Genomic DNA, 26,740 nt, shown 5'->3' on the forward strand with positions numbered 1-26,740 from the left:
AAAAAAAGAATTAATTTTACAACTGGAAAATAGAAAATTAGTTTACTCGCCACTGGCGGTTTTTTGTAATAACTTCCTTTATTACCTACAAAAAATTTATTAATTACTTATATAAACTTATATTTTAAATATAATAGCATCTACTTTTTATCGAAAAAAGTAGCACAGAAAATTAGCATGAAGTACATTAACTATAATATTTTTTAAGTAGTTTCAGATGGTTTGTTTCAATAACTTACGATTTTAATTAATTAGTTATTTTTTAATTAAATAATGGAAGGGGGTGGCAAATCGTTTTTTCATTGGATGTTTTGCTGTCACTGCCTGAAAAACTACGAATCCTACAGAAATAACGAGGTAATGACGTCACAATAGTTACTTTATTATTCGCAAAATTACAGAAATAACGAGGTAATGACGTCACAATAGTTACTTTATTGTTAAATGCGAAATTACAAGGCAGTCCTGTAATGGTAAACTTCTGATTTCGTAAATATCGGTAGTGAATTGTTTTAAACTTTTTATTTGTAATAAACAGCATTAAATTGCATGATTTTAAAGGAAAGTCGTATTATTTTAATATTGTAAATGGAAATATTAAAAGCTTTAAAATTATGAGTATAATTAATCACAAAATTTAAAACAATAGTATTGTCAGTATCATTGTTGCAAAACTATACTACTAAACTGCACTTGAGAACATAAATTAAGGCTTTGTTATTAAAAAATAAATTTATGAAGTTAAACTAAAGTTATGAAATATAAACTACAAAATCGAGATTTATTCAGACTTTTATTAAAAGCTTACAAACTGATCGCATTATTAAAAGTATTGTACAATTTGATTTATTTTAATAAAGTGTGGTATTTTGTCTGTTTTTTGGTTGAAGCATTCTTGATGTAAACAGATTACAACAAACGTAATACTTTCACGTGCTTTAATGCTTTAAACTCTGGTGTTGTAAATGTTTTGAACTTTAAAGCCACTTACGTTTTAATTCGCCCAGAATCGATAAAAGTAATTTCTCAATCGAGACTTTTAGAAATGTATTGTAGAACAAGTTGGAAATCTTACTGCAATACTTGCGGTATTAATGACGTAGTATTGTTTACGTAAAATGATCGTAGACAGAGTTTAATTAAGCTCCTCTTTGTACCACATGTGTTTTTTTCTTGTTATTGTATAAAGAATTTATTTCTATATTAAACTTTAGAATGTTAGAGTCAAAAATATGATCATGAGATACGTAGGCGACACTTTTGTTTACAAGTTTATATATTTTATATCTTTTTTATCATTCAAAGTTTTTCTTATTTTGATTTTATATTTACGAGGACTGTACGACAAAAAGTGTTTTTTTCAAATCACTAACTTAAAGTGAATAATCATTATTGTTCCAATGATCAATTTTCTAGACTGCTTGAAATTGATAAACAATAAAAATATTGTGGAAGTACGAATAAAGGTTAAAACTTTTAGGCAGTGCTAAATAGTTGTTTTACTATAAAAACACAATACAATACTGTTTTTTGTTTTTAGTCGTTTCCTAAAGCTGTTAGTATAATAACTAAATCAAAATTAAAGTTAAATGACTTATTGTAAAGTTTGCTTAAGGTTATTATGTAAAAAGTTTTATGCATTAAAATATATTAGCTTAAAATTAACATGAGTAGTTCTCAATATTGTTGTAGTAAGTTAGATAAAGTTAGTTTAAAGAAATGTATATTTTTATTAGTTTAAAAAAATAATTGAGATTTTTATAATTAATTAATAGAACTAAAAGAAGAATATTATAGTTTAAATAAAGATTTACTTTGGTTTTGTTAAAACTTAAAAAGAGAATAACTGTTGGATTGAAATTTTATTGATAGCAAAAAAAATTAAGTTGTAGAAAAAAAAATTCCGTTGTCATAAAAGTCAGTTGCTTTCAATCAAAAATTAAAGTGTATTCTAATTACCAAATCAATTTTACCCCAAAAATTGAACATATGCAAGTCTTTAAAGTTTGTTCGTTTATAGAATTAGCAGTAGAAAACTATTCTTAACTATGGTATGTTAATACTTAAGCAAATAGATAATAACAAAAAAAATTAAGTTTAAATAAATGCAGTGAAGTTTTTAAATCTATTGTTGATTTCGTAATTTAAATTTGTATAAACTTTCTGATGTTTGAAAACCATTTCTGTAACAATGATTTTTTAAATCTTAGCCAACTTTTGATTAAAAAAAAACTTCACATAAAGAATTTTACACATAGGTGTCATTTACAATAAAAACACTGTATTTTGTAAAATATTTTTTTCACAAACTAGTAGTTAAACTTTATATGCTGCTAGACAAAACAAAAAATTATTACAAAATGTTGCTCAGAGGAGTAGATTATTGTTTTTACATCTATTTTTAGAATGTCCCTTATTTTTTGTATTACTACAGTCAGTTTTTATTAAGACAGTTCCAAAATATATAGATTTTTTTTAAATTTAGACTAAGTTTTCAAAGGTATTTTATTGTTCAGATTAACTGGGTTAAAGTTTGAGTGCATTATTATTTTTCAGCTAATTGAGTTTTAATTCTCGGCTTAGTGTCATTAAGTGCTTTGTAAAACAATTATAACTTCAAAGTTAGAAGGTTAAAAAGTCTGGGTAGTTAAATACTTACAAGATACTTATAATGTTTTTTAAAGCAAATTGTTCATTTTTTACTCGCTTATTTATTATTAAGTTTAATAAGTTTAAGTTTTAAAGCCTTTTAAATACATTATTTAACCAATTTTTTATCAGGCATGTTAAGTAAAAGCTTATTAGAAAAATTATAGCTCAAATTTAATCAGAGGAGTTTTAAAGTTTAAATGTTTTTAAAACTTGCTAGTTCTAAAACCAACGATTATAAATTCATAAAATTTAGCGTTGAATTATGACGTAGTCTTAAGAACTTTTTCACAGAATTAGAAAACTGACAAAAACTATCTTTATGTATTGTGTGCTTTAAAATGCATTTTGTCTTTGTTTAAATGTCGTTTGTTAGTTTTTATGTTTAAACAATTTGTATTTTTTGTGTGAAACCGTAGCTTTTCAAGCTAACAATGGATTCTAAATTAAGCGTAAAAGACAAGAAGAATGAAAATATCGAAAACAGAGGATTACTTTTTCCAAAAACAAGTAATCAAAAATCAAAAAGCTTCAGTTTTACAGAGGATAGAAAATTGCTTTCTCCAAATGAAATTTACCAGAAATCAAGAAGCTCTAGCTTTCAAGAGGATAGAGGTCTACTTTCTCCAAATATAACTAATCAAAACAAGACAATGGATTTTAAAACTAGCGTAAAAAGTAACAAAGAAAGTATCGAAAATAGAGGATTGCATTCACCAAATATAACCACTCAAAAAACAAGAAGTTTTAGTTTTACAATCCACATAGGTGAACATAATAAAGATAGCAAAAAATTGAAGCTAAAACAAACTGCACAAGTTAAACAAAGAACAGAGACGCCATTAGAAAGGGCTGAGGTTATTTTTTATTGTTTTTTTAACTTAATTTACTACTTCGTTAACAACTTTTTTTATCATTGTTTAAAAACGGTGTAAAAACACTTTTATAAACTATATTTTAGAGTGCTCTATATAACACACAAAATGTGCTACAAAATAGCGATTATTGATAAGTAGTTAGTTTAGATAAATCCTAACTAAAATAAAAGTGAACTCTAATATAACGTTCATGGAACTTCTAATAAAAAGCCGTGTATTTCAACTTTTTTAAGAAATTTACTTATCTTAGGTAGGTGTTCTTCTAGTGTATATACAAGACTTACCTAACTTTACAACTAAAGTTGTTATGTTCGTTACTAAATGAATAATTTAGAACTTTTGCATGTTTGTATCACGTCTAACGTGATTGATTATAAAATTAAAAACTTATGGAACTTCCCAAGACTGTGTTATGTTTATTGAGCCTTATAAGTGTAATTATATCATTATTAGTTTTGTCTCAGGTACTTTTGTTTTCATGACATGAAAAAAACATATGTTGTATTTGTACTGTGTTCCTTTTATTTTAAAATAGTAACGCTAAATGTGTAGTAATTGTTTTTTATAGAAAATAATTCTAACAAAACAGAGAACACACTCTTCAAGTTTGTTATTACCTTAATGTTTGTTGCTGTCAATATAAATTTTAAGTCACATAACTTTGAATATTGTAAAAGTTGATTTGTTGGATTTTTTAATCAATCTGGTTTGAATAAATTCTATCCGAATGTTTATTTATATTTATTCAGATTTATTTTATTATTAAACAGATTCGAAAGTAGTCAGCTTTATTGAAGTTATTGAAATTGGTTTTAAAAAATGTGCAAAACTAATTAGATCAAACATAGTTTTAAGAACATACGCTTACTCTATAAACTAAGTTAATTGATTATTGTTATATAAGTTTTCAGTTGGCTGTAATTCAAAAATTTGTGTTTTTTAGGTCATACTTGATTGACTGAAAATTTATACTAGAAAATTATATTACCAAAATTTTTATAAATTAAATTAACCAAGCTAAAAATATTTTAAACTAAGTTGTATAAAATATACTTTGAACTATATATTTCTATGTAAATGGTTTTCACAAACCTTGATGTGTTAACATTTATTAAATTCACAATCATATAACAATGCAAAGACTGCTAAAAATTTTAATTTCCGGAACTTTTAGAGTGTTGAAACTTTTATATATAAGTGTTGAACTTGTTTGACTATTTATCAAAAAATATATAGTTTATCGATTGCAAAATTTTTTTCAACGCTATTTTCTTTCAACAACAATAAAAAAATACCGTTTTGTTTCATGCTTTTTTTTTCTACTTATTGTGTAAATAAAAATTCCTCAGTGAACTTTTAGTCTTATAAAGCACTCTGATTTTGCTTTTCAAAATAATAAAAAATAGGTTGTAAAACAGTTTGCAATGACAGATAAATTTAAGTTGATTTACTTGAAGTTATTTTTATATATTTCCTGCAATATAAACTCCTTAGTGAAATATTTTTTAACCTACTCGACTTTCTTATTTTTCTAGTAATAAACTTTATTGTCATATAAGTCTAAAACTTTTTATTAGTTCTGCCCGTGAAACTTTAGCAAACGCCAATCAAATCTTATTGCTCTCTTTATATCAAATCTTTGAAATCTGTTTAAACGAAATCATATTTAGAAGTCTAGTTTTCGGATACTTACTTATTTAAATGGTTATTATTTAAAGTAAAATATAATTAAAGGTTATTTAAATATGTTAACCAAACTTATAACAAAATCCAAATCAAAGTACACTAAAGCTTTTTTTCACATTTGTAACTATGGAATATAAAATGTGACGTAATTTTTTGGTTAAAATTTTTCATCAAAACATTTGAGTCTAAAAAAACTTTATACTGTGAGTTTGCTTTACTGAAATCTCAAGCAAAATTGCTAGTGTAGAAAAGTAAGATAACAAGCAAAAAATTAAAGTATGTCGACTAACAACTCAAGTACTGATGTAAAAGAAGTAGACGAAAAGGAGTTTGAAAATGTAGTCACAGAAAACAAAAGCTTGTCAGCGGAAAATGACAATCTTTTACAAAATAATTTGAATTCTAACGGGAGTAATAAAAGTGAAACCAGCGTTTTGAATGAACAAAAGGACGGAAACAGGCTTTCAATTTTGCAAAACGAAAATTCATTGAAAGTACCAGATTTGAAATCATTCAATAACCAAGACACAGATGTTGAAAGTACTGAAAGCGGTATAACAGCAGGAAGGAGTAAGCTCTCGAATAGTTTCAATAACAGCCATGAGAGCTACATGTCTACGATTTACAGCAAGAGCAAAAGTTCCATTTTAAACTCACAAGTAGTAGAAAGTATTAAACGAAATCGACTTAATAAAGAAACTTTTGGTAAAAAATTGGCTTCTATTAAAGAATATGGGAGTAAAATTAATCTACCGAAGAATATTTTTACGAGGAAAAATACAGTTTCTCCGTTAGGAAATGACAAACATGAAAACAATACAGATACAAAATTAAGTGTAAATAGTATAAAAACAGAAAATGTTACAAAAAGTGATTCTAAAAGCAGTCTAGTTAAAAACGATCATTTAAGCAACGAGAGTTTAGCAACCAAAGATAGTTCTATACCCCCAGAAAGTGACCGTTCAAATAATTTAGTGTCAAGACATTCTCAACACATACTAAACTGGGCTTCAAACTCAAACCACAAACTGAACGTTGCCGAAGTCTTCTCCTGGCAGAACTTCCATAAAAAACTGGAAGGGTTGAAAAATTTGAGAAAGGGTTCTACTCTTTCGTTGCCTGAGCGAGTTGTCAGGTTTTGCTCGATGCCTTTCGTTTTAATGCAAAATTCATTTAGGAGGCGTGAAAGCGAAACGTCGTCGCAGAAAGTAGAGGTAACTTTTGTGAAGTTATTGATTGAAAGTTGAAAAATTTTTTAGATGGTTAAAAATTTATAATATAAAAACTAATTGTTCAACTATGAGGTTTGGTTGGTGTTAAACTGCTTAAAACTTTAAATCTTAAAATCATAAAAAACACAGGTAGCTTACCTGAAAATATTGATTAAAAGTTGAAAAGTTCAAAAAATGTTTAAAAATTTGATTACATAAAAAATTGTTTCTAAAATATACTTCTGGAAGTTTGTGAAAATATTGGTTAAAAGTTGTATTCTCATCTGTTTAAATGTCCTTTTTACAATTTTTGTTGATAATTTTTGAGTTTACTTTTCTGAAAGTATTGATTCAAGTTGAAAACTCATTTTGTTATCTTGTCACTTAAACGAATTTGAATAACAAATATTCGCATAAAACTTCTGTGATCGCATAGAAATTATTAAGTATCTAAAAGTAGTGATATAATTTGAAAAGTTCAAAAGTTGTTTTTATATGATAAAGTAGAAAATTGTTATATATTTTAAAGTTGTGAGATTTGCTTGTTTTTTTTTTCTTTGTTATTACTTGTATTTGAAACCTGAAAGTTAACAAAACAAAAAACAAAGGAAACTTTTCTAAAATATTGATTATAAGTTTAAATTTTGATAGGTTGTTGGAAAATTTGTTCGTTTAAAGTTTTATCGGTAAATTGACAACTAAGTTCAGTTTTTGTTCAATTTCTGTACATTGTGGTTACGGAGATAACTTTGTTGAAAAAATTGATTAAAGTTGAAATTTACTGTTTTTGAGGACTTATTTTCACAACTTGTGTAGAAAGAACTAGATATATAAAAAAATTAAAAGAATCGTCATGGTAGAGAAAATTTATATTAAAAACCTTTTGTCATTGAAAGTTGTAAAAAGCTCAAGTAACTTAACTGGTATACTAAACTATATCAAAACTATGTTACTAATTTATTAATGAACATAATGCTGTGTTTGTTTATTGGCAACAACAAGTGAAATAAAACAGTGTATTTGAGATTGATTGAAAATATTAAACCTTTTTGATGCTAGATCGAAAATACAAATATTATCTCTGAACTTGTATAAAAACTATAAGTTGGTTTGTTACATGAAAACTTCATGAGTTTGAGTTTGAACTTGTTTTTTTCAAATGACTTACAACTAATAAAAACTTATACAGGAAACAAATTTGGTTACTAATTGTTTATTAACTATATTTTTCAATAAAAAAAATCTAAAAATCGAAAGTAACTTATCAGAATTCATCGATTAAAATTGAAGTTTTATCTTTAATTTAAAACTTTATTTAAAGGCTTTGCCGAAAAATAGCAGTTATATAGTATATTGACAGATGGTGAAAAAATTCATTCAAATGTGACTTTTCTAACTAAAAGTAGATACTTTAGTTTTACGGTGAGAACCTATTAAGCTAGTTAGTTTTTATGAAACTTATTTGTTTTTTATAAAGTTGCCTTCAGCAATTTACAATAAGTAAGTTTACAAATAGTTTTTTTATCAAATTTATAAACAGTCATATACAAAAATCAAGTTATCTATTTTAACAGCAATAACATTAGTATAATTATAATAAATTACTTATGACAATTAAATAAATAAACTAAACACAAGAGCCTAAGGTAGTTTTTCTAATTCAAACGTTAATTTTACTTATTTGTTTTAATTTACCTTTGTGTTCACAACTAATTAACTTTATGCAAAACATTGAAAAAATGTATCGTTTTGTTCATACAATGATGAACTGTTAATTAGCATTGATTTAGAATGGAAGTAAAAAAGTTATTTGTTCAAAGTTATTGTTTAAAGTTAGTATTTAAAATTTTAGTTCCCTTATCGTAATATTTCTAAATTCAAATTGTTTTTGTTCATTAAGCTAATTTATACAAAGTAATGTTAATAATTCAGAAATAATAAAAAACTGTGGATGTATTACTGATTGCTTTTTCTTTTGGGTTATTGAAGACTCAAGTATTTCGTTTAAAATTCATCCATAAAAATCTATTCTAAATTGGATTTTTTCTATTGATATTTGAACTTGAAGTTTAAGTCCGCTTTGTAATTTGATTATAAAATGCATAGTTGTTTTACTTTGTAATGATATTATACACGGTAAACTTTTTAACTTATATTACTGTAGAAAGCAGCTTTAAAGCTTAAATTTTATTTAAACTTTTACCTACAATGGTTTATGCTAAATTAAAGGCATCAATAAGTTTTTCTAAACGCTTAGTTTAAATAAAATTACTCACGGTAAAAATAAATTTTTCAAGCAAAACAAAACTAGAAGCTATTTCTTTTAACTTAACTAGCTTTTTATTTTGGTTAATTAATTTTTGGCTGTAAAAGTCAGCTAAATGTTAATTACGCAACCCTGAAATTTTATTTTCTTTTTCACCAAAACAAACCTTTGTTCTCTCGCTTAATCCTCCCAACAAGAACAGCAATACTCTTGCATACTTATATATGTATGTGTACGCACGGTAGGGTAAATCAATAAAAAAGAAAAACTTTACAAAAAGAAACTGTAAAGCGGAAACTTATATATCACTGCTGTTGCATTGAAAAAGTTTGCATTCGAGAAAATTACAGCTACTGTGTTATTTTGCTCGATTTTTGAGTAAAACACAAAAGTTGTTTGTTGTGTTTTTTCTATTATGTTCTGTAGATGCATCAAAGTTTTTATTGGGATATCTAGCTACTACAATGATGAGGTAAGAAATTTAAAATTTGTTAATTTAATAAACAATATATGATTGTTTATATATTTAATTTGTTGTTAACAAAAAAATATTGTCGAAAACTTGCTTTTTTGATCAAATGAGTTAATTAGCTTGATAAGAATACTATTAAGTAAAAATATTTGGTTTGAAACAGTTTTTTTTTTAATCAAACTTGGTTGTTTAAACTTAGCTAACTTTTTAATTACTTATTTTAATTTTTTATATTGTTAATTGAACAAAAAATTGCTAGCTTAAAAAAATTTAATAGTTGTCTAAACTTAAAAATCAATGTTTGCAATAGTTATTTAACAGTATGTTAAAGCTGATATAAAAAGTTTATTAAAGTTTTTTTACAACAAAATCTTTTTAGCAATATTATTACAGTGAGTAATACTTTAAAACATTTAATTTTATGTTTAGATTAAACTTAGAAACTAAAAATATTACCAAAACAGACAAACAAATATAAATAAGAACAAATGTCTCAAATGAATTAACTACTTAATTGTTTTTACATAAAAAAGAAGAAAATCTATATTATATCAACAATCAAAATCATTACGTTTTAACTAACAAATTTAAAACTAACTCAAAACTAGTTTAGTTGTAAAAAACATTTTAAGTTTCGAAACAGAAACAAATTGTTCATTATGTGTTTCATTAAACTTTAAACATTGTACTACAACTTTAAGGATACTACTTAAAACTGTAACAATTTAATTTTAACACACTAACTAACTTTTGCAAAATGTTTTTCTTAAGTAGCTTTGCGTTCTCTAAGTTTATTTTTTATGAAAAATTAAACCGGAAATTAGCCTACTTTGATTTTTTCATTGAATTTTTAAAAGTGCTAGTTTATTTTAAAACTCATTAGTTATTAGTGCTATGTATAAGTACATTAAACTTTTTACGAGTGATACTAAGGACTACTATAACGATGAAGTTTGTTTGTTTATTATTTAACATTTAGATGTTTAAGTACTGAAAATATAATACCATTGTTTTAGATTTTCAGTAATGAAGTTTTATGGCATTTTTCAAATATTTGTTATCTCTTTAATAACAGTTTTTTCTTTTTAATTACTAATAAGCTGTTTAAACTGATTAAGACTTGTAGAGGTCAGGCTTTTAGATTCTTTCTAAGCAAGAAACATCTACTAAAAGATTAAAAAATGCTTTAAATGCAAAAAAGCTCGATTGCTTACAACTTTCATTCATATAAAGTTTAACTTCTTTATGCTAATTATTAGCCAAGTTTTCTGGTTTGTTTAACTTTAAACTACTTAATGGGTGAAATAAACGATTCTCCTTAGAAGCTTATTTTGTAAACTATTATTTATCTTATTGGCTTACAGTGGAATGAAATAGAATGTTTTGCAGTAAGTTGTTACCATACAAAGTTATATTAAAAGTTAAAAACATACAAAGAAACTGTTGTAAGAAAAGTTCAATTTACATACAAACTTTGTCATCGTTAAAACACTATTTGGACACTGTTGTTAATAATATATTTTACATTACTTGTTGAGTTACTTTAAAATCCTAATGGCTTCTTGCTATTACTATATACATAGCAATGAGTCAAAAATATGTCGGTTGTCTAAACCTAATAATGTGCAAGTTTTTCATACTTTGCAGACAGTGAGTATTAAAGTGTGATCACTTTTCAATGAGACTAAAAAGTTTAAGTTGTATAACATAACAGCTTATTTTAATTAGCTTGGTATTTAACTTTGTTATAAATAAATTGTTTCTTGTATGTTAAGTTGTAATCACATTTTTAGTATTTGATATATAGCACGTAGCTCAAAGTAAAATGTTTTGTATAAAACCTAGACTACTTTTAAACTTTATTTTGTTGCTATATACAACTTGTGATTATGTAATATGTTAAAGTATTTCTAAACGCTAAATTTTAAATACACATTTCCTACTAAATGTTTAATAATATGATAGTTCTTACTTCAAAGACAGAGTGGCAAGATTTTAAAACTTAGCACTTCAATAGAAAAAATGTTTATTAGTGTTGACTTAAAAACTCATACTCGAGTAATGTTGAGAAACTTGTTTCTTTTTTGAATCTTGATAACTAGGTTTATGTTAAAGCTACTTGCTTACCCATAGTAACGCTAAGTTAAACATTACGATGTTTGAATTTTAATTGCTGCAAACTTTATGCTACATTATGTTGCATTATTACGTCACATCGCGCTGTTTACAAGTTGCAGTGACGTCACAAACAGTGGTGATGATTGCCTGTGTGCGCTTCATTTTTTTTTTGTTTTTATTATTTTATTTATAGAAAAATTAGTTATGATCGTAACAATAAGTTAATTTTTTTAAAAAACTTACTTATTTTAACAAAAGTTCATGCGATTAGTTTGATTACGTTTCTTCAACGTTCTTTGTTTTGTGATTTGAAAATATCCTTCTGACACGCTATATAACATACGCCAAGCCAAATGGTACGCTTCTCAAAAATTTTTTTTTTAAATTTTATAAGCATACTGAATTTTCCCAAACAGAGACTGAAACCAACTCTCTACATTTTTGAAGCTGCTAGTTTTATAAACTATATGTAACAAACTTACACTTCATAACAGAGGTTGAAATCAACGTTGCACTTCAACGATGGCCAGCGGAAGATCGATTTCGTCATGGCCTACATAGAAGATGAGGACGAAGAGGAGGAAGGAGGTTCTGTTAATTACCAGAGGAGGCAGGTTTATCAGGAGGCGTTGAAGAAAAAGGGACTGGAACTGGAGATCGAACCTAAAGAAGTGATTAACTGTTTTGTAATATATATACAAACCATAGCAGCAAGTTTAATGTTGACTTGAGTTGTTTATTAATTTTATGTGCTTGAAATTGAAGCTTATACTAACAAAATTGTAATTGTTACTAACTAACTTACAGTTTCTTACAAACTTTGAGGTAAGGCTGCATTGAAAAAACAAACGTTTTTAATGTTTTGTAGGAGAACAGCAGTGCTTTTTTTCAGCTCTAAAAGTTATAAACTGTTATAGCTTATGAGTTCAGCAATGTTTTGCTGTCAACATAAATAGACTAGTTCAGCAATGTTTTGCTGTGAGGTAAGACTGCATTAAAAAAAAAACGTTTTTTAATGCTTTTTTTAGCTGTAAAAGTTATAAACTGTCATAGCTTATGAGTTCAGCAATATTCTGCTGCCAATATAAATTAAATATACTCTATAAGTTAAACAAATTTAGATGATTTTAACTATTACAGGAATCCCAAGATCAAGTAACGTGTTTTGTGAAGATTCACGTTCCAAAACCCATCTTGTACGACTATGCTGAGAAAATGAGAATGAAAATGCCTCTGAAAGAACAAAATGTATGTTAAATTTTACATTATAACTCAAAACGCGTTTATGCTATACGTAATATGTGCTATTACGTACAAATTTGACTTACTTTTAATGAGCACTTCATTACTTTAAACCAATCAAACTGAGTATCTTCTCCGATATAATACGTTAGAACACAATAATTTTGCTAAGGATATTACTGATGCTTTTTATAAACACAAACTAGGTACAAGTAAAATCATCTTATCGCTCTTAGTATTAAAAGTACAAAAATTATTCAACTAAATACCAAAAAAAACAAATTTATAAAAACAGGTAGACGACCATATGGAAGAAGGAATAGATCAGGAAGAAATTTGTGATCTTTTGAGTTGTAACACAGAAGTTAAATGCATGAATTGCTTCAAACTCAATAATCATGTACTACAAGAAGCCGTTAGTTAATTTAGTTGCTTTACTTTTGTATGTACAGAGAACTTTAATTTATGATGATAGTTTTCACAACAACGTAAAATTTAATATGCTTTCAGTTTATAAAATGTAGTTCTGTAATGGCTGTTTTTAAACTTAGTTTAATGGTTTTGTACTATAAAGTTATAAGGTTAAAATTTTTGAGCTACTTAAAACTAATTAAACATATGTATAGACAACTAGTTTTATTAATTTGTATAACCTTTATTTATACCAAAAAAGAATTGTATTAGTACTTAATAAGTATTTTATTAGCCAAATATTCAACGCGAGGTCGTAAGTTTCATAGCAGTACTAGATAGTAGTTGGTAATATAACTAAACAATAGAAATCTAGGAAACTTGCTTTTAATTGTTATGCTTAGATATAACAACCTAAAACTTGATTATCTGTCGTACGGATTATCTGTTTTATGGATACACGTAGAAGAAATAATGTAAAACTATTAATTTATTATATTTAGACTAAAATGTTTATTCAAAATTTTTGTCTTTTTTACGATTAATATTTCTCTGAGAGTTTTTGGTTTTAAAAAGAGCTCCTTGCTAAAAAGAAATACATATCAAATACTTCTTTGTTTATTAAAATTGCTGACGTTTTAATGCTTGCTATGAAGTTTAAACAAAGTATTTAGCTCTATACAACAAAGAAACTTATTTTTTACTAGCAATTAGTTTTTTGTCAAAGTGACCAGAGTTAATGATAGATATTAGAAAACAGGTAGCTTTAATGTAATGTTTAGTATGTTAGACTTTTTAGACTCGTTTTGAATTTCAAAACAAAATGCAAAAGCAAAAGTCATGTTTTTTGCATTAGCTTAGTTTATAATATCAGAGTAGTTACCAACTTTAATACGTAATAAACAAACTTTTATTTGTTACGTAGGCAAGAATCAGAAGAGAAAAGAGAGAAGTTAGTTAGAAACCCGTTTTATTTAAAAACTTGTACTTTTATTTTCATTTGGTATACTTTTTAAAAAACTTGTTATTTCAAGAGAGAAGAATACTACACTGCGGAATTTGTGAACGAGAAAAAACACTTCTTCGATATCAATGATAATGAAGACTTCTTTAGCGATGCACAAAGATCTAGAATCGTAAATAAATATATATATATTTAATTTTTATAAGGATTTTCATCGATTAAGTTAAAGATTTAAAATTTACCATAAAACTATTTTTCTATCTTTAAAAAAAAATTTACAACATACAATAACAGCTTTTAGAAATTTTCAATGATTTTTTTTAACCTAATCAGCATTTTTTAAACATGTATTTAGTTTTTTGTAAGAACTTAAAAACAGACTTTTTAGTTTTAAAAATGTATTTTTTTATGTGTTGGACTCTTAATAAACAAAAATAGTTATACTTAATTTTGTTTCTACTTTATATCAGTAGCAACATTAGTTTTGAATAGTAAAAACAATTTAGGCATACAGAGTACTGAATGAGACGAGATTCGGTCAGGAAAAGACAGCAGTTGGAATTACAAAACTCATAAACGATGGAACATATGAAAGTGTATTTCCATTACATGATGTTAGTTTGTATTAATGCAGTAATATATATATTTATTTGTTTAAAAAACTTATAAACGATGGAACATACGAAAGTGTATTTCCGCTTCACGATGTTAGTTTTTATTTGCATTACATTAAATATTTGTTTCTAAATAGTTGCACAAAACTCGTAAATTATGGAACTTGTATATTGTATTTCCATTACATGATGTAAATTTGCATTATTATACTTAAAATCGAATGTAAAACTTATTACCCTGTCTTTAGTAGAAATAAAGGTTTTTTTATATGTATTTTGTCCATTTATAAACACAACCATACTATTTAACCTTTTTTCTTCTAGTGAAAAGTTTTATTTGTAAAGTAAAACTGTTTTAGATTAGTACTAAGGAATAAAAGTGTACTACTAAAAACCTGTTTTTCAAAGCATTTTAGTTTAAAAATGTTTTATTAATTAAATTAGATTCAAAAACTATTTATTTGCTTTTATGAAAACAAGCTAATCTTTAAAGTCTTAACTTTTTTTTAAGTTTTAACCATTAGAATTAACGTACCCGATTTGAAATAGATCAAAATAAACAAGTTTATTCGGTTCAAATCAGTTGTTACTTAAAGTAAACTTTATTGATAATGTTTTTTAACTTTACTTATTTTTCAATCATTTGCAACTGTTTGATTTTTTAAAGCTAAAAAAATCTTAAATTCTTTTAACCTTAAAACTATTTTATTCAAACAAATAAAAATTTGAAATTGTGTACAAAACTTCAGTTAAACTTTGTAAAAGTAAAGAATTTCACATATTGATTTTAGCCACATGTAACTTGATACAACGGCACGGCTTAATTTCCTTGGGGAGATGTTATAAATAAAACCTCGCACTAACTTATACTACGGACAGTAATTAATTAATGCACTTTTGTGCGTTCTGTTTTACTAGCTTTACCTTAATTTATAAAATGCAAGATATTTTTGGTTTAACTTTTTAACTAAATACTATTTTAAACATACTGTTCTTTTAATAAACATACTTTGTTTTAGTTTTTTTTATATCATTTAAACAACTAATTTTTACGTTGGTTCTTTATGTTCAACGTGCTTAACTTTTATAAAGTTTTTTTTTTAGAAATTATTAAAAACATTGGGCTAGGAGCGATTTTAGAAAAACTGTTGTTTTGTTGTTTTACTTTTTCTTTTATTTTAAAGTTAAATAGTATTATCTCGGATGAACTCAAAACTATATTTTATATCTTATTTAGTAAGTATTAGTAAAGAAAGAAGATGTTTTGTGTGTACTTTTGTGTTTTTTAGTGCTTCTATGTTCATTAAAGTATTTTTACTGTTTCTAAAATTTTTAATGCTTATTTAAAATGCTTTAAAACAAAATCAACTTCAAGACTTCATTAAATTCAGATACACTAGTTTAACATTTGTAAAGCTTTATTTGAAGTCTTAATGCTAGTACACAAAAGACTTAAGATTGTTAATAATCATGAGTAGTTTGCGTTATTTAAAGTAATTAAAGTTCGCTTGTTTTGAAGTATGTTGTTATTTATTTTTGTAAACTTTGTCGTTAACACCAATGCGAAATTTACAGATATATGTTTATGTATAAGCTTAATTTACTCTTTAAAAAGTTAAAGTAAGTTTAGCCTTAGTTTTAAATTCTTTTAAGTTGAGTTTTTATTTTTATATGAGTAATTTTTTCAATGACAGCAGCTTCAGTTAAAGTAGTGGTAATGCTTAGTTTTTAATCACTAACTTACAGTAAAGTTTACCGCTGGCTATCGTTTTTACTCTTTATCAAAACAAAAAATACTGCAGTGTCTTATTCTAGGTCTTTATTCGCTAATAGCAATTATAAAAAAATCATTTTGTTTTCTACTTATGCATTTTTATGTTAGTAGTTAGTGAGCAGTTAACGTTTTGTTTTGTTAATTAATCAAACTATTATTAGTCAAGTATTCTGTTGGGCACTCTGCCTTGGATGAGAAAAATGTCGGATGAGTGGGAACTGAGCAGATATTCGAATAAAAAGGAAGGAACCAGAGACAGCAAAAATAAAGTGGAGACACCGGGAACAACTAGAAGTAGTGCAGAAAAAGTTAGAAAAATTAGTAATCAGTTAATAGTTTAGAAAAGAATATAAAGTTGTAAATTTTTGTTTAGTTAGAACAGTATTTAGTTAATAATTTATTCTTAATTTTTATGTTTAGTTGGTATGCAGTACTTTTTTCAAATGCAAGTTTATTTAGATGAAAGCACTTGTAAGAACCTTCACTAGTTATGAAAAAGCTAGATTGAGTAAACAGTTAGACAACAAAATGTAAAAAATATCAAAATTCAGAATGTTTTTCTAAACTGTTTGTGTTCAGTAAATTACTTTTGGCTTATTGTAAATATAATTCCGATTAAAATTAGTTGCTTTTAGACTCCTTTAATGGATGAGCACTTATAGTTACGGTTTTTAGTATTTGTTTCAAAAGTAATTTAAAGGCATTTTTTTGAAGAAAAACAATTGTTATTATCATTCATACTGATTGAACAATAATATGATGATGTATATGTTTATAAAATAAACTGTTTTTATTTGAATTATGAAGTAAAAGGGAACGTATAACACAATATTATATATCATAATTCTGATGTCACAGAGAAACGATGCTAAAAACCAATCAAAATACCTAAAAACAAATTATATAGCCAGAAACTTATAACAGTATATTTTAATTTTTCATATTATGACGTCACAGGGAACGTACGAGGAAGACGGTGACGTCATGGACGAAGAAACAACTCCGGTGAGGAGGTTACTGTATAAATACTGGGCAAGATGGGGCAGATGGTACAAACAACAACCATTAGATGCTATAAGGTGATTTTTGTGTACTAATTATTATTAACTATTGTTTATAACTATATGAGTTTTTGTCAGATGGTATAAACAACAACCACTAGATGCTATAAGGTGATTTATGTGTACTTGTTATCATTAATATTGTTAACAACTATTTAAATTTTGGGGCAGATGGTATAAACAACAAACATTAGATGCTATAAGGTGATTTTTGTGTACTTATTATAGTTAATACTAGTTATAGACAACATGGGGTAGATGGTATAACCAGGTATTTTATAAATATGTTTCTATTTATAAGTTTAAGTATACATATGTAAAATTTTAACCAAAATAAATACTGAAACTTATTTTTTTGAATTTTCATTATATTATACAATCAATAACATAAATCTTTCGCGAACCATACAAACCAAACCTGACCAATAAAAAGCAACACTATAACAGCAATATTTACAATTAACAAAAATAATTTTGAAAAATATACTTTGACATCATAGGAAGTATATGGGGGTAAAATACGCCCTCTACTTCGCCTTTCTCGAGCATTACGTCACAATGCTTTCGATTGCTGCAGTTGTTGGGATAGTGGTGATGTTGTACGGAATAGTTACACTGTACAGCTCTGACAATATCAGGTTTTGATTGAATGACGTAATATTAAGCTCTATTCCATTAAATGTTGAGCATACTTTGCTCTAATTGGTGGATGCGATAGTCACGTGATGCAATATGAAGCCTTGATCGTTGTCGTTGTCCTTGAGTAGAGCATATTTTAGCATGAAACGTTTTACTAAACTCCTTAGAAAACTATAAGAGTTTTAGTAACAAACATTTACCAGTAGTTTTAAAACAAATTATAACTTTGTTAATAATAAATATAATCTTTAAATACTTTGTTAAACAAAAACTAAACAGCTAAATACGTTTAACAAACTTTTGCATGTAGTAAACGAAATTGCATGTGATTGCAGGAAGTACTTTGGGGACAAGATAGCCCTGTACTTCGCATGGTTGGGCTTCTACACGGAAATGCTGATTTGGCCCACGATAGTCGGACTCGCATGCATGACGTATTCGTTGTGCACCATGAACTCGTATGCCCCTGTGTTAGTTTTGTTTTAACTATGTATTTAAGTATTAAAACAGTTGATAAACAAAGAAACTACGAATCGGTAGTATTAGCGACCAATTTACACGACTTGAATAAGTTTAAATTTTAATATTACAATAAACTAAAAGAAAAATACTTTTTATATAACTTCAAAATTTATATCACTTATATGAGTAAGATAGCTCGTATATCACTGTATAACTTTTTTTTTTAATTTTTATTAAAAATCTATATTTTTATATTTACTGTACGTAACATCCTACACTTACTCATGTAAAAATTTATTTGAGTCTAAGAATTCGCAAAAAATTAACCATACGTATTTAGTAACACACTTTAGTCTACAAAAGTAAATCTTAATAAGTTGCACATATCATAAAAAAACTAATCATTGCTAGTCATTAAAATAGCAAGTTTTTACAAGCATATTTTTAAACTTGATTGCTTTTTATTTATTTCGTAATTATAGTTGAAGTCAATTTATTTTTTTACAATGATTTATAAAACAGTTTGTCAAAAAAGTTTGCTTACAAATATTTTTTTGCAATTGAATAACAAAGTATAGTTATTCATATCCAACTACAGTTCAACAAGGTAAATAATCTTTTTTTAGTTTAGTATATGTTGTCTGTGCAACTTCTAAAAGTCAAGTAAGAATTTTTGTTTTATTATTTAGTACAAAAATCTTTAAAAAGCAAAAAAAATATTATTTTTCTTCGAATTAAAATGTAGAAATAAGACAAAATAATTAATAAAGTATAAAACTATATTTAATTATCAAGACAAATAAAATATTCAACAGAAATTCCTCATTGTTTACTTTTATCATTAAAGTACAGCTTATTTGAATACAAAGCGCGCGAAACTAAAAATTGTTTTTTTACCGCTAAGCTGTGCTAGTTTATTACAAAACTTTTGAACATAATTAAGTTTCAAACTATTACAAACTTCTATTTTGTTAAGATTCTTTAAAACTTTACAAATAGTAGTTTATATTGTAAATGTTTAAGATTTTTCTAGCTTGTAAATGATGTTTTGTCCTCAGTCTTTACGAGCACCTGAATGCGAATGCCATAAATATCTTATATGACAGTATTTGTACTTATAGACAGTATTTGTACTCGTGTATGTTATATTTAAACTAAGTTTTAAAAAAAATTTCAATTCTAATGTTTTATTCTAATTTGATATTTTAATATGGAATTTTTTTGACCTCAAGACAAAATAAACAAATTGTAAAAGTTTTTGTTAACTAAAATTAAAATTAAAAACTGTTAATTAGCTGATATGAATACCTTTTTTTATTTTTAAACTTTTTTATCTGAAGGTAAATTAAACTTTTCTATTTAGTCGCGAAGTATGTGATGATACTTATCCTTCTTATGCCGGTGACCTCATCATGTGTCCTCAGTGCGATAAGAGATGCGATTTCTGGAACCTAACTTCGTCTTGTCTCGCCACAAGGGTTGGTTGTGACGTCATTAACATCTTATTTATTGTCATTAGGCAAAAAATGTTTTTCATAACAAGTTTGCATAGGAGTTATAGGTATCTTACCAACTTACGCTTATTTAAAATGTTATGTTTTACTTAGCTACTTTATCTATTTAACTACTTAAAGTGTTAGTTTACTAACATCTTTAAGCTTTTTAATTTGTTTTATTGTAATATCAAAATGTTCTTTTTAAACCAGATAACGTACGTGTTTGACAACAACTCAACAATTTTCTTTGCAATATTCATGTCCTTATGGGGTAAGTAAAGTTGCATGTTTTATTCTATTAATATAAAAACGCGTTATGAACAAAATAGTTGATAAAAAAACTACTTTAATTTATAAACAACTTTTATAATAACTTTAAATTTCAATTACTAACACTAAATAATCAGGTAAATTTAAATTTGATTACAATTTAATGTTAAAATTAACTTTTAAAGCAATTTTTATACCTACTGGAGTTAGACTAATTTAACAAACTTAAGGTTTAATTGCTTCAATAAAAATTCAAGTTATACTATCACCGGCACTCTCTAGCACAGCGTAGTGGATAGCAACTTTAAAAATACAGACTAAAGCATTTGCTTTTTTCTCACTAGTTCTTAATGGTTTTGGAAAAAAAAATAACAAAAAAAATAATCAGACTGCATTAGTACCCATTATCTGAGGTTTTATTCCACTATTTTTTTATTTTCTTATTTATTTTATTTATTTAAACTATCAGCAACTTCATTCCTTGAGTCGTGGAAGAGAAAGCAGTTCAAGCTCAATTACGAGTGGGATCTTGTTGACTACGACGAAGATCGGGACTTGATCCGACCCGAGTTCGAGGCTAAGGTGTCCAGGGAAAGGGTAAACCCCATCACTAAGAAGAAGGAGCCTTTTTTAAGTGCTAAAGACAAATGCACGAGGATATGCTTCAGCGCAGTTACAGTATTTTTCTGGGTTTGTCTTATTAGTACTTTACTTCATGTATAAAAAAAACGTCTGATAAATGTATAAACATTTTAGTGTATAAGCTGTCTTTAATAGTTTAAGAAACTCTTTGTTAAAGACAAAAACAACTCGTTTTGCTTTTTTTAGTATGTGAGTTTCAATATGTAACGCTTAGCGCAACAGCTGTGTTTTTCTAGGTTTGTTATAGATTTTATTATTCACTATATTTGATATACAAATATACTATTTAGTTTTTATACTATTCATAATATAATATTTCCTTTGCCTTATGTAATAAAGTAAAATTAAAATAATTAACTTTTTTTTTAACCGTATGACTTTTTTTACTTTAAAATAAATAAAACATGCATATTTAACTGAACAAAATTAAATCAAATTATATACACTTTTACATGTTTTGTACCAAACATGTATTGATAAATAAATAATTGCTAAAAGTTATGAATTCAGTTTTTCTAAAGGAAAATATAGTATTTTACATCAATATTTTCCCAACAGGTATTAGTAGTGTGTGCGGCAGTAGTAGCAGTCATCATATACAGGATAGTGATAACATCAGTGTTCGCATTATCACTATCAGACCAAAATACAGACGGTATCGCTTCATACGCCACACCATCTCTACTAACCACAATAACCGGATCTTGTATATCTTTGATAATTATCATGATACTCAACACGGTTTGTATTGTTTTTAAAGCTGTTTTGATTTTATGCTTTCTTTTATTTCTTGAGTATCTCTATGTACTTTTAGTTCATAAAAATTATTGAAAACCAGCATTACTTATATTGTTTAAAGTTTTGATAACTCTGTTTGTTGTAACATAAACATTTTTACAGATTTACGAGAAAATTGCAATATGGCTTACAGACCTTGGTAAGTAAGATTCTTATGACTAAAGTTAAATAAATACAAATAAAATATAAAATTAAGTATTTAAGTACGAAAATACGTAAATCACGTTAGACTAGTCAAGCGTAAAATGCGTAAAAGTATTAAATGCGTAAGAATATATTATGCGTAAAGTTTCAGCAATTGTTTTTATACCAAACACAAAGAACTACCAAATACATAACTATTATTTTTTGCTTGTATTAAATACACTCATTCTAAAATGAAATCTAATGTAACCACAGAACTACCTCGGACGCAGATAGAGTTCGAAGATTCATTCACGTTCAAGATGTTCTGCTTCCAGTTTGTCAATTACTACTCCTACTTGTTTTACGTCGCCTTCCTGAAAAATGTCCTGGCCGGTCTGCCGCCCAACTACACCTACTTTGTTGGAAACCGGTGGGAAGAGGTAATATTTTTTACATATTTATTTTAATTATATACTATAATTTAAAATTGTATGTCATGTTGAACTTAAAGTTCTGCACTGTTTAGTAATACTAGAAAAAACAATGTTCAAGTGTTTTCAATGCTTAATCACTCTAATTTTGGTACCGTTTAAATATAAATCAGTATTTTTAAAAGTATCCTGTTGTTTGTTTGATAAAACTTAATATAAAAAATATTCCTAATGTAGACAATTTTCGTTTTTTTTAATACCTGCTGAAGAAAAAAGCACATTTTTTAAATGACGTGTTTCATATCTTCAAAATATTTATTTATTAAACATTTCTATAAAAATACAATTTTAATTCTTTTTTAACGTAAGCATTTCAACTTTTTTTCTATTATAATTTTGACTATGAATATTAAATCCATTTTAATTAAAACAAATTTATACAGTGCGACCCTGGTGGTTGTATGTACGAGTTATCAACACAACTTGTAATCATTATGTTTGGAAAACAACTTTGGAACAATGTCATTGAAATTGTACTACCATGGGCTCAAACTAAATACAGGTTTGTTTTAGAAATAATCTTTTTGCGTAAACTAAGATCTAAGTTAGCATATAGACTTGTGTTAAATTTGTTTCTTTTATATTGAAAAGCAATTTTTTTTTGGAACTAAATTAAATAATTAAAAATAACACAACACTTTAGTTTCAAATCACTTTTAAAATTAGAATAATATTTATTTTTTACATCTTAATTCCTACCTGCCAATATGCTTCATACTTTAAATTGTTTTTATTTACTTTTTTCCTAAACCAACTTTAATTATTTCAGACAGTGGAAATCAGCAATGGTCACACAAGAATCACCAGAAAACGCCTACACAAGGTAAAAATAATTTACATTAAAAAAAAGTAATTATATATACAGTTCGTTTAAGTATATTGTGCTAAATAAGTGTTTGAAGTAGAAACTTTTGATCAAACTTTTTCATCAACTTAACATAAAATGAAGTTTAAAAATTTATTTTATTTACTCAAATCTGTAACATACCTAAAACTATCAAGACTTATTTTAATGCTTTAGTTTTTGTCATAACTACTCATTATATTTAGTTAAACTAAATTAAAACTAGTTTTTTACAAAACCTTTTATTAATAGATGGGAACAAGATTATGATCTTCAACCGTTCGCACAATTATCTTTGTTCTACGAATATCTTGAAATGGGTAAGTATTGAAATATAATATAAATAGTCGGATTTAAGTTGTTTGTAATAGTTTTGATTTTGTAGTCTGTTTTCTGATGACACTAAAACTATGCAAAATATGTAAATTTTCTATAGACTTTTTTGTATGATTTTGTGTATTACTTAAACTTTTGTTTTTTTTTGCTTTTGTTTTGTCTTATAGAGTTTTTTTTTAAATTGTAACTTAAACTTGTTTGTGACTAATCTAAGATTATAAAAAATAAAATGTTGATAAAATATTTCATATTCTAATGGTGTAAAACTGTATTAAATTTCAGTAATCTAGTTCGTATTTGCGACTTTTGTCGTATTAAATTGAATTAAATAAATACTTATTCATATTAATTTATGTTTTTTTTTTCAGTTATCCAGTTCGGATTTGCGACACTATTTGTATCAGCTTTCCCGTTAGCACCTGCATTAGCACTAATAAACAACATATTTGAAATCAGACTTGATGCTAATAAGCTCATCACTGGATCCAGGTTTGTAGTTATTACTATTTTTGGAAAACTAATTCTAATAAACTACTTTTATAAATATCTAACTTAATTAGCTTAAACTACTTTACTTTTTATTTAACAGTGGCTTGGTTAGCAATCTTATTTTTATTATAGACAGTTAAAAATAATTGTTGCACTGAAATAACTTTATTTTATTAAATTTTGTATCAAATAGGATGTTTTAATATAAAACTTATTTCAAAACTTTGTAAAATATTGATATGTTAAATCTTTACAGACGGCCAATAGCTCAAAAGTGTGCAGATATTGGTGTCTGGTATTATTTGCTGGACTTCCTTGGTACACTTGCCGTTATTACAAATGTTAGTTTAAACTAAGAATTTTACGCTTAGTTATTATTACCCTTAATTTAAGTTGATGAAATATCTAAAAAACATTATTGGCATACATACCCATTTTAACAATATATTCTCATTTAAAAATATCTATTTCTTTGAACCGTTATAACAAATGTTTGTTTTAAAAATTAATTGCTTGACTTTAGTTGGTAACATCTTATAAAAGTTTTGTAAAATAATTGTTCAGTTTAAACAATATACAATAAGTTACTATGTATTAATAGTAAGTTTGACATAAATAAAACAATACTTATTACAGGCATTCGTAATAGCATTCACCTCTCAAACAATTCCAAAACTAGTTTATTATTACGTATACTCGCTTGATTCATACGACTCAATGACCATGCAGGTTTGGTATAGTGACGTCATTTATTTGTTTTTATAATACTCTAACTATTCATAATGTGTACTTATTTTGTTTACCATTTGGTTTGCTATTTAAAATAGTTTAATATATTTTATGTAGACAACAGTAAAAGTTAATTTGTCTAAAGCTTAACACTAATAATAAATAATTGAACAATAAAAAACTATATTAAACTTGTTTTAATAATCTTTTAAATATGTTGTACACTTATAGTAACTTTTTTACAGGGTTTCACAAACAACAGCTTAGCAGTATTTAAAGTCGATGACTTTCCACCTCAAAGCAAACCAGACTCTACTACTTATGAGTTTTGCAGGTGAGTTTCTCCTAAAATTACTAATTTATTTATTCAAAGTAAAATTTAATTTTGAAGTTTAACCTTTTACAGATTTATTTTTATATATATTATGGAGTTAATTTTCTAACTTAGTACCCAACAAGCAGCTACCTTTTTACAATTTTATGATACTCTTAAAAATACAATTAATAAATGAAAGCTGTTGCTTGAATGCTTTTTTTATCAAAAAGGGTTTAAAATTAATCAAGCTATAAATACTTTTTAAAATTTCTTTATATAATACGCAACTAGATTGCACAGACACAATTTAAAACACTTTCTACAGATACCGAGCATACAGAACAGGTCCTGACGATCCTGAACCTTATTCGAGAACGAAACAGTATTATCACGTCATAGCAGCCCAAGTTGCTTTCGTCATAGTTATGGAGGTGAGTGTATATATTTATTCATATATCTTTATTATTGTAAACAATTTTGTTTAGCATAATTCTTTAACAATATTAGTATATTATATGTGATTGTTTTATTTAAAATTCATGATTTATTTTTATTATTTCAGCACGTCGTAATATTCTGCAAGTGGCTGATAGACTATATAGTTCCCGACAGGCCGAGATCGCTTCAGAACAAGATAAGAAGGGAACATTATTTGGTTCAGGAAGTTCTGGTTAAAGCAGAGTGTGAGGAACTACTGAAACATGTTCACAGTACTGCAGGTGTGTTGAATAAGTAGCTTAATACAGAAATAAAGAAACATAAAGTTATAATTATGTTATACTTTATTGACTTTTTGTACAATTTTATTTTCAAATTTACTACGGTAGTCTTTACTTTAGTCAGAATGTTTTATAGACTAGCTTAACTCTTTCGCAAATGTTTTTTTTTAAATACAAGATGTTTATCAGTATGATAAAAAAAATTAAAGTTAAATTAATTTCGGATTTTTCTTATTTATTGTGTTATATTTATTTAAGTCGAGTGTATAAACCAAAATTTGAAAACTATTTACTTATCAAAGTCATTTTTTTACCTCAAAAGTTGCACTTAAGCAGTGAAACTTAGTTGTAATTGAATAAACTAGTTATGCATCTGTGTTGTAAATGTGTTTATATTTCAGAAGGCACACCCGCCAGCGAACTGAGTCCAACGGCGCAGAACGGAAACAAGGTAATACAAGACCAACCCACGTCGGAGGACACGGTGGAACTGGTGAAGGAGACGACAGGGTTATGAAGTCAGAATTGAATAATGACGTCATGATGTAGTTGTGACGTCACTGTAATAAAAACTTTTTGTTTTTTGAAAAGCTTGAGTTGTTTTACCTGTTTTTTAAGTGTCATATAGTTAAGTTTTTTAAAAGGTCACTTTATTTTTTTGAATAAACTTCAATAAATTCAACATATTTTTTTTTAGTCGATAGATTTTCAGATAAATAATTAATTACTTATAAATTGTATTTTTTTACTAAAAACTACAAACATTTTTTGTTTCATTGTAGATGATTTTTTAAGCTTGATTTTGCACAAGCTTTAGTTTATTGAATCCATCAACTAAACTTTTTTTTGTTGTGATCCTTTTATTGACTAATTTAGTAATCAACAGCTTTAACTGTTTCTTTTTGTGCTATTTTTAAAGTTCGTTGTTTAAAATTCCATCATTATTAAAAAAAGAATAATTTGCAATTATAAAACTAAAAGAAAAAATCACTATAAAGTTTTACAAAAGTTTAAGACTTAAGATAACGCTCATCTTT

General features: G+C 26.2%; 1 protein-coding gene across 2 annotated transcripts; it reads left to right on the top strand.

Annotated features, from left to right (window-relative positions):
* The first annotated feature begins 255 nt into the window (after window positions 1-255).
* LOC145833653 (anoctamin-5-like) lies at window positions 256-26,408 on the top strand. 2 transcript variants are annotated; one of them, XM_082940812.1, is made up of 25 exons: window positions 256-357; window positions 11,775-11,951; window positions 12,421-12,528; window positions 12,818-12,937; window positions 13,968-14,069; window positions 14,404-14,487; window positions 14,581-14,604; window positions 17,243-17,364; window positions 18,321-18,455; window positions 19,811-19,925; window positions 20,154-20,214; window positions 20,683-20,903; window positions 21,414-21,596; window positions 21,756-21,792; window positions 22,053-22,219; window positions 22,654-22,772; window positions 23,040-23,093; window positions 23,367-23,434; window positions 23,819-23,939; window positions 24,196-24,280; window positions 24,576-24,668; window positions 24,914-25,002; window positions 25,310-25,415; window positions 25,547-25,703; window positions 26,105-26,408. In XM_082940812.1, the coding sequence occupies exons 1-25, from the start codon at window positions 274-276 to the stop codon at window positions 26,218-26,220; spliced, it is 2,748 nt and encodes a 915-aa protein (XP_082796938.1). In that variant the 5' UTR covers window positions 256-273; the 3' UTR covers window positions 26,221-26,408. The 2 variants fall into 2 exon arrangements, with proteins under 2 accessions (XP_082796938.1, XP_082796929.1); XM_082940803.1 differs by lacking the exon at window positions 14,581-14,604 and having other exon boundaries at window positions 14,404-14,511.
* The last annotated feature ends 332 nt before the right edge of the window (window positions 26,409-26,740 follow it).

The sequence above is a fragment of the Thalia democratica genome, chromosome 1 (assembly GCF_965202585.1).
Source record: "Thalia democratica chromosome 1, ktThaDemo2.hap1.1, whole genome shotgun sequence".
Classification (NCBI taxonomy): Eukaryota; Metazoa; Chordata; class Thaliacea; order Salpida; family Salpidae; genus Thalia; species Thalia democratica.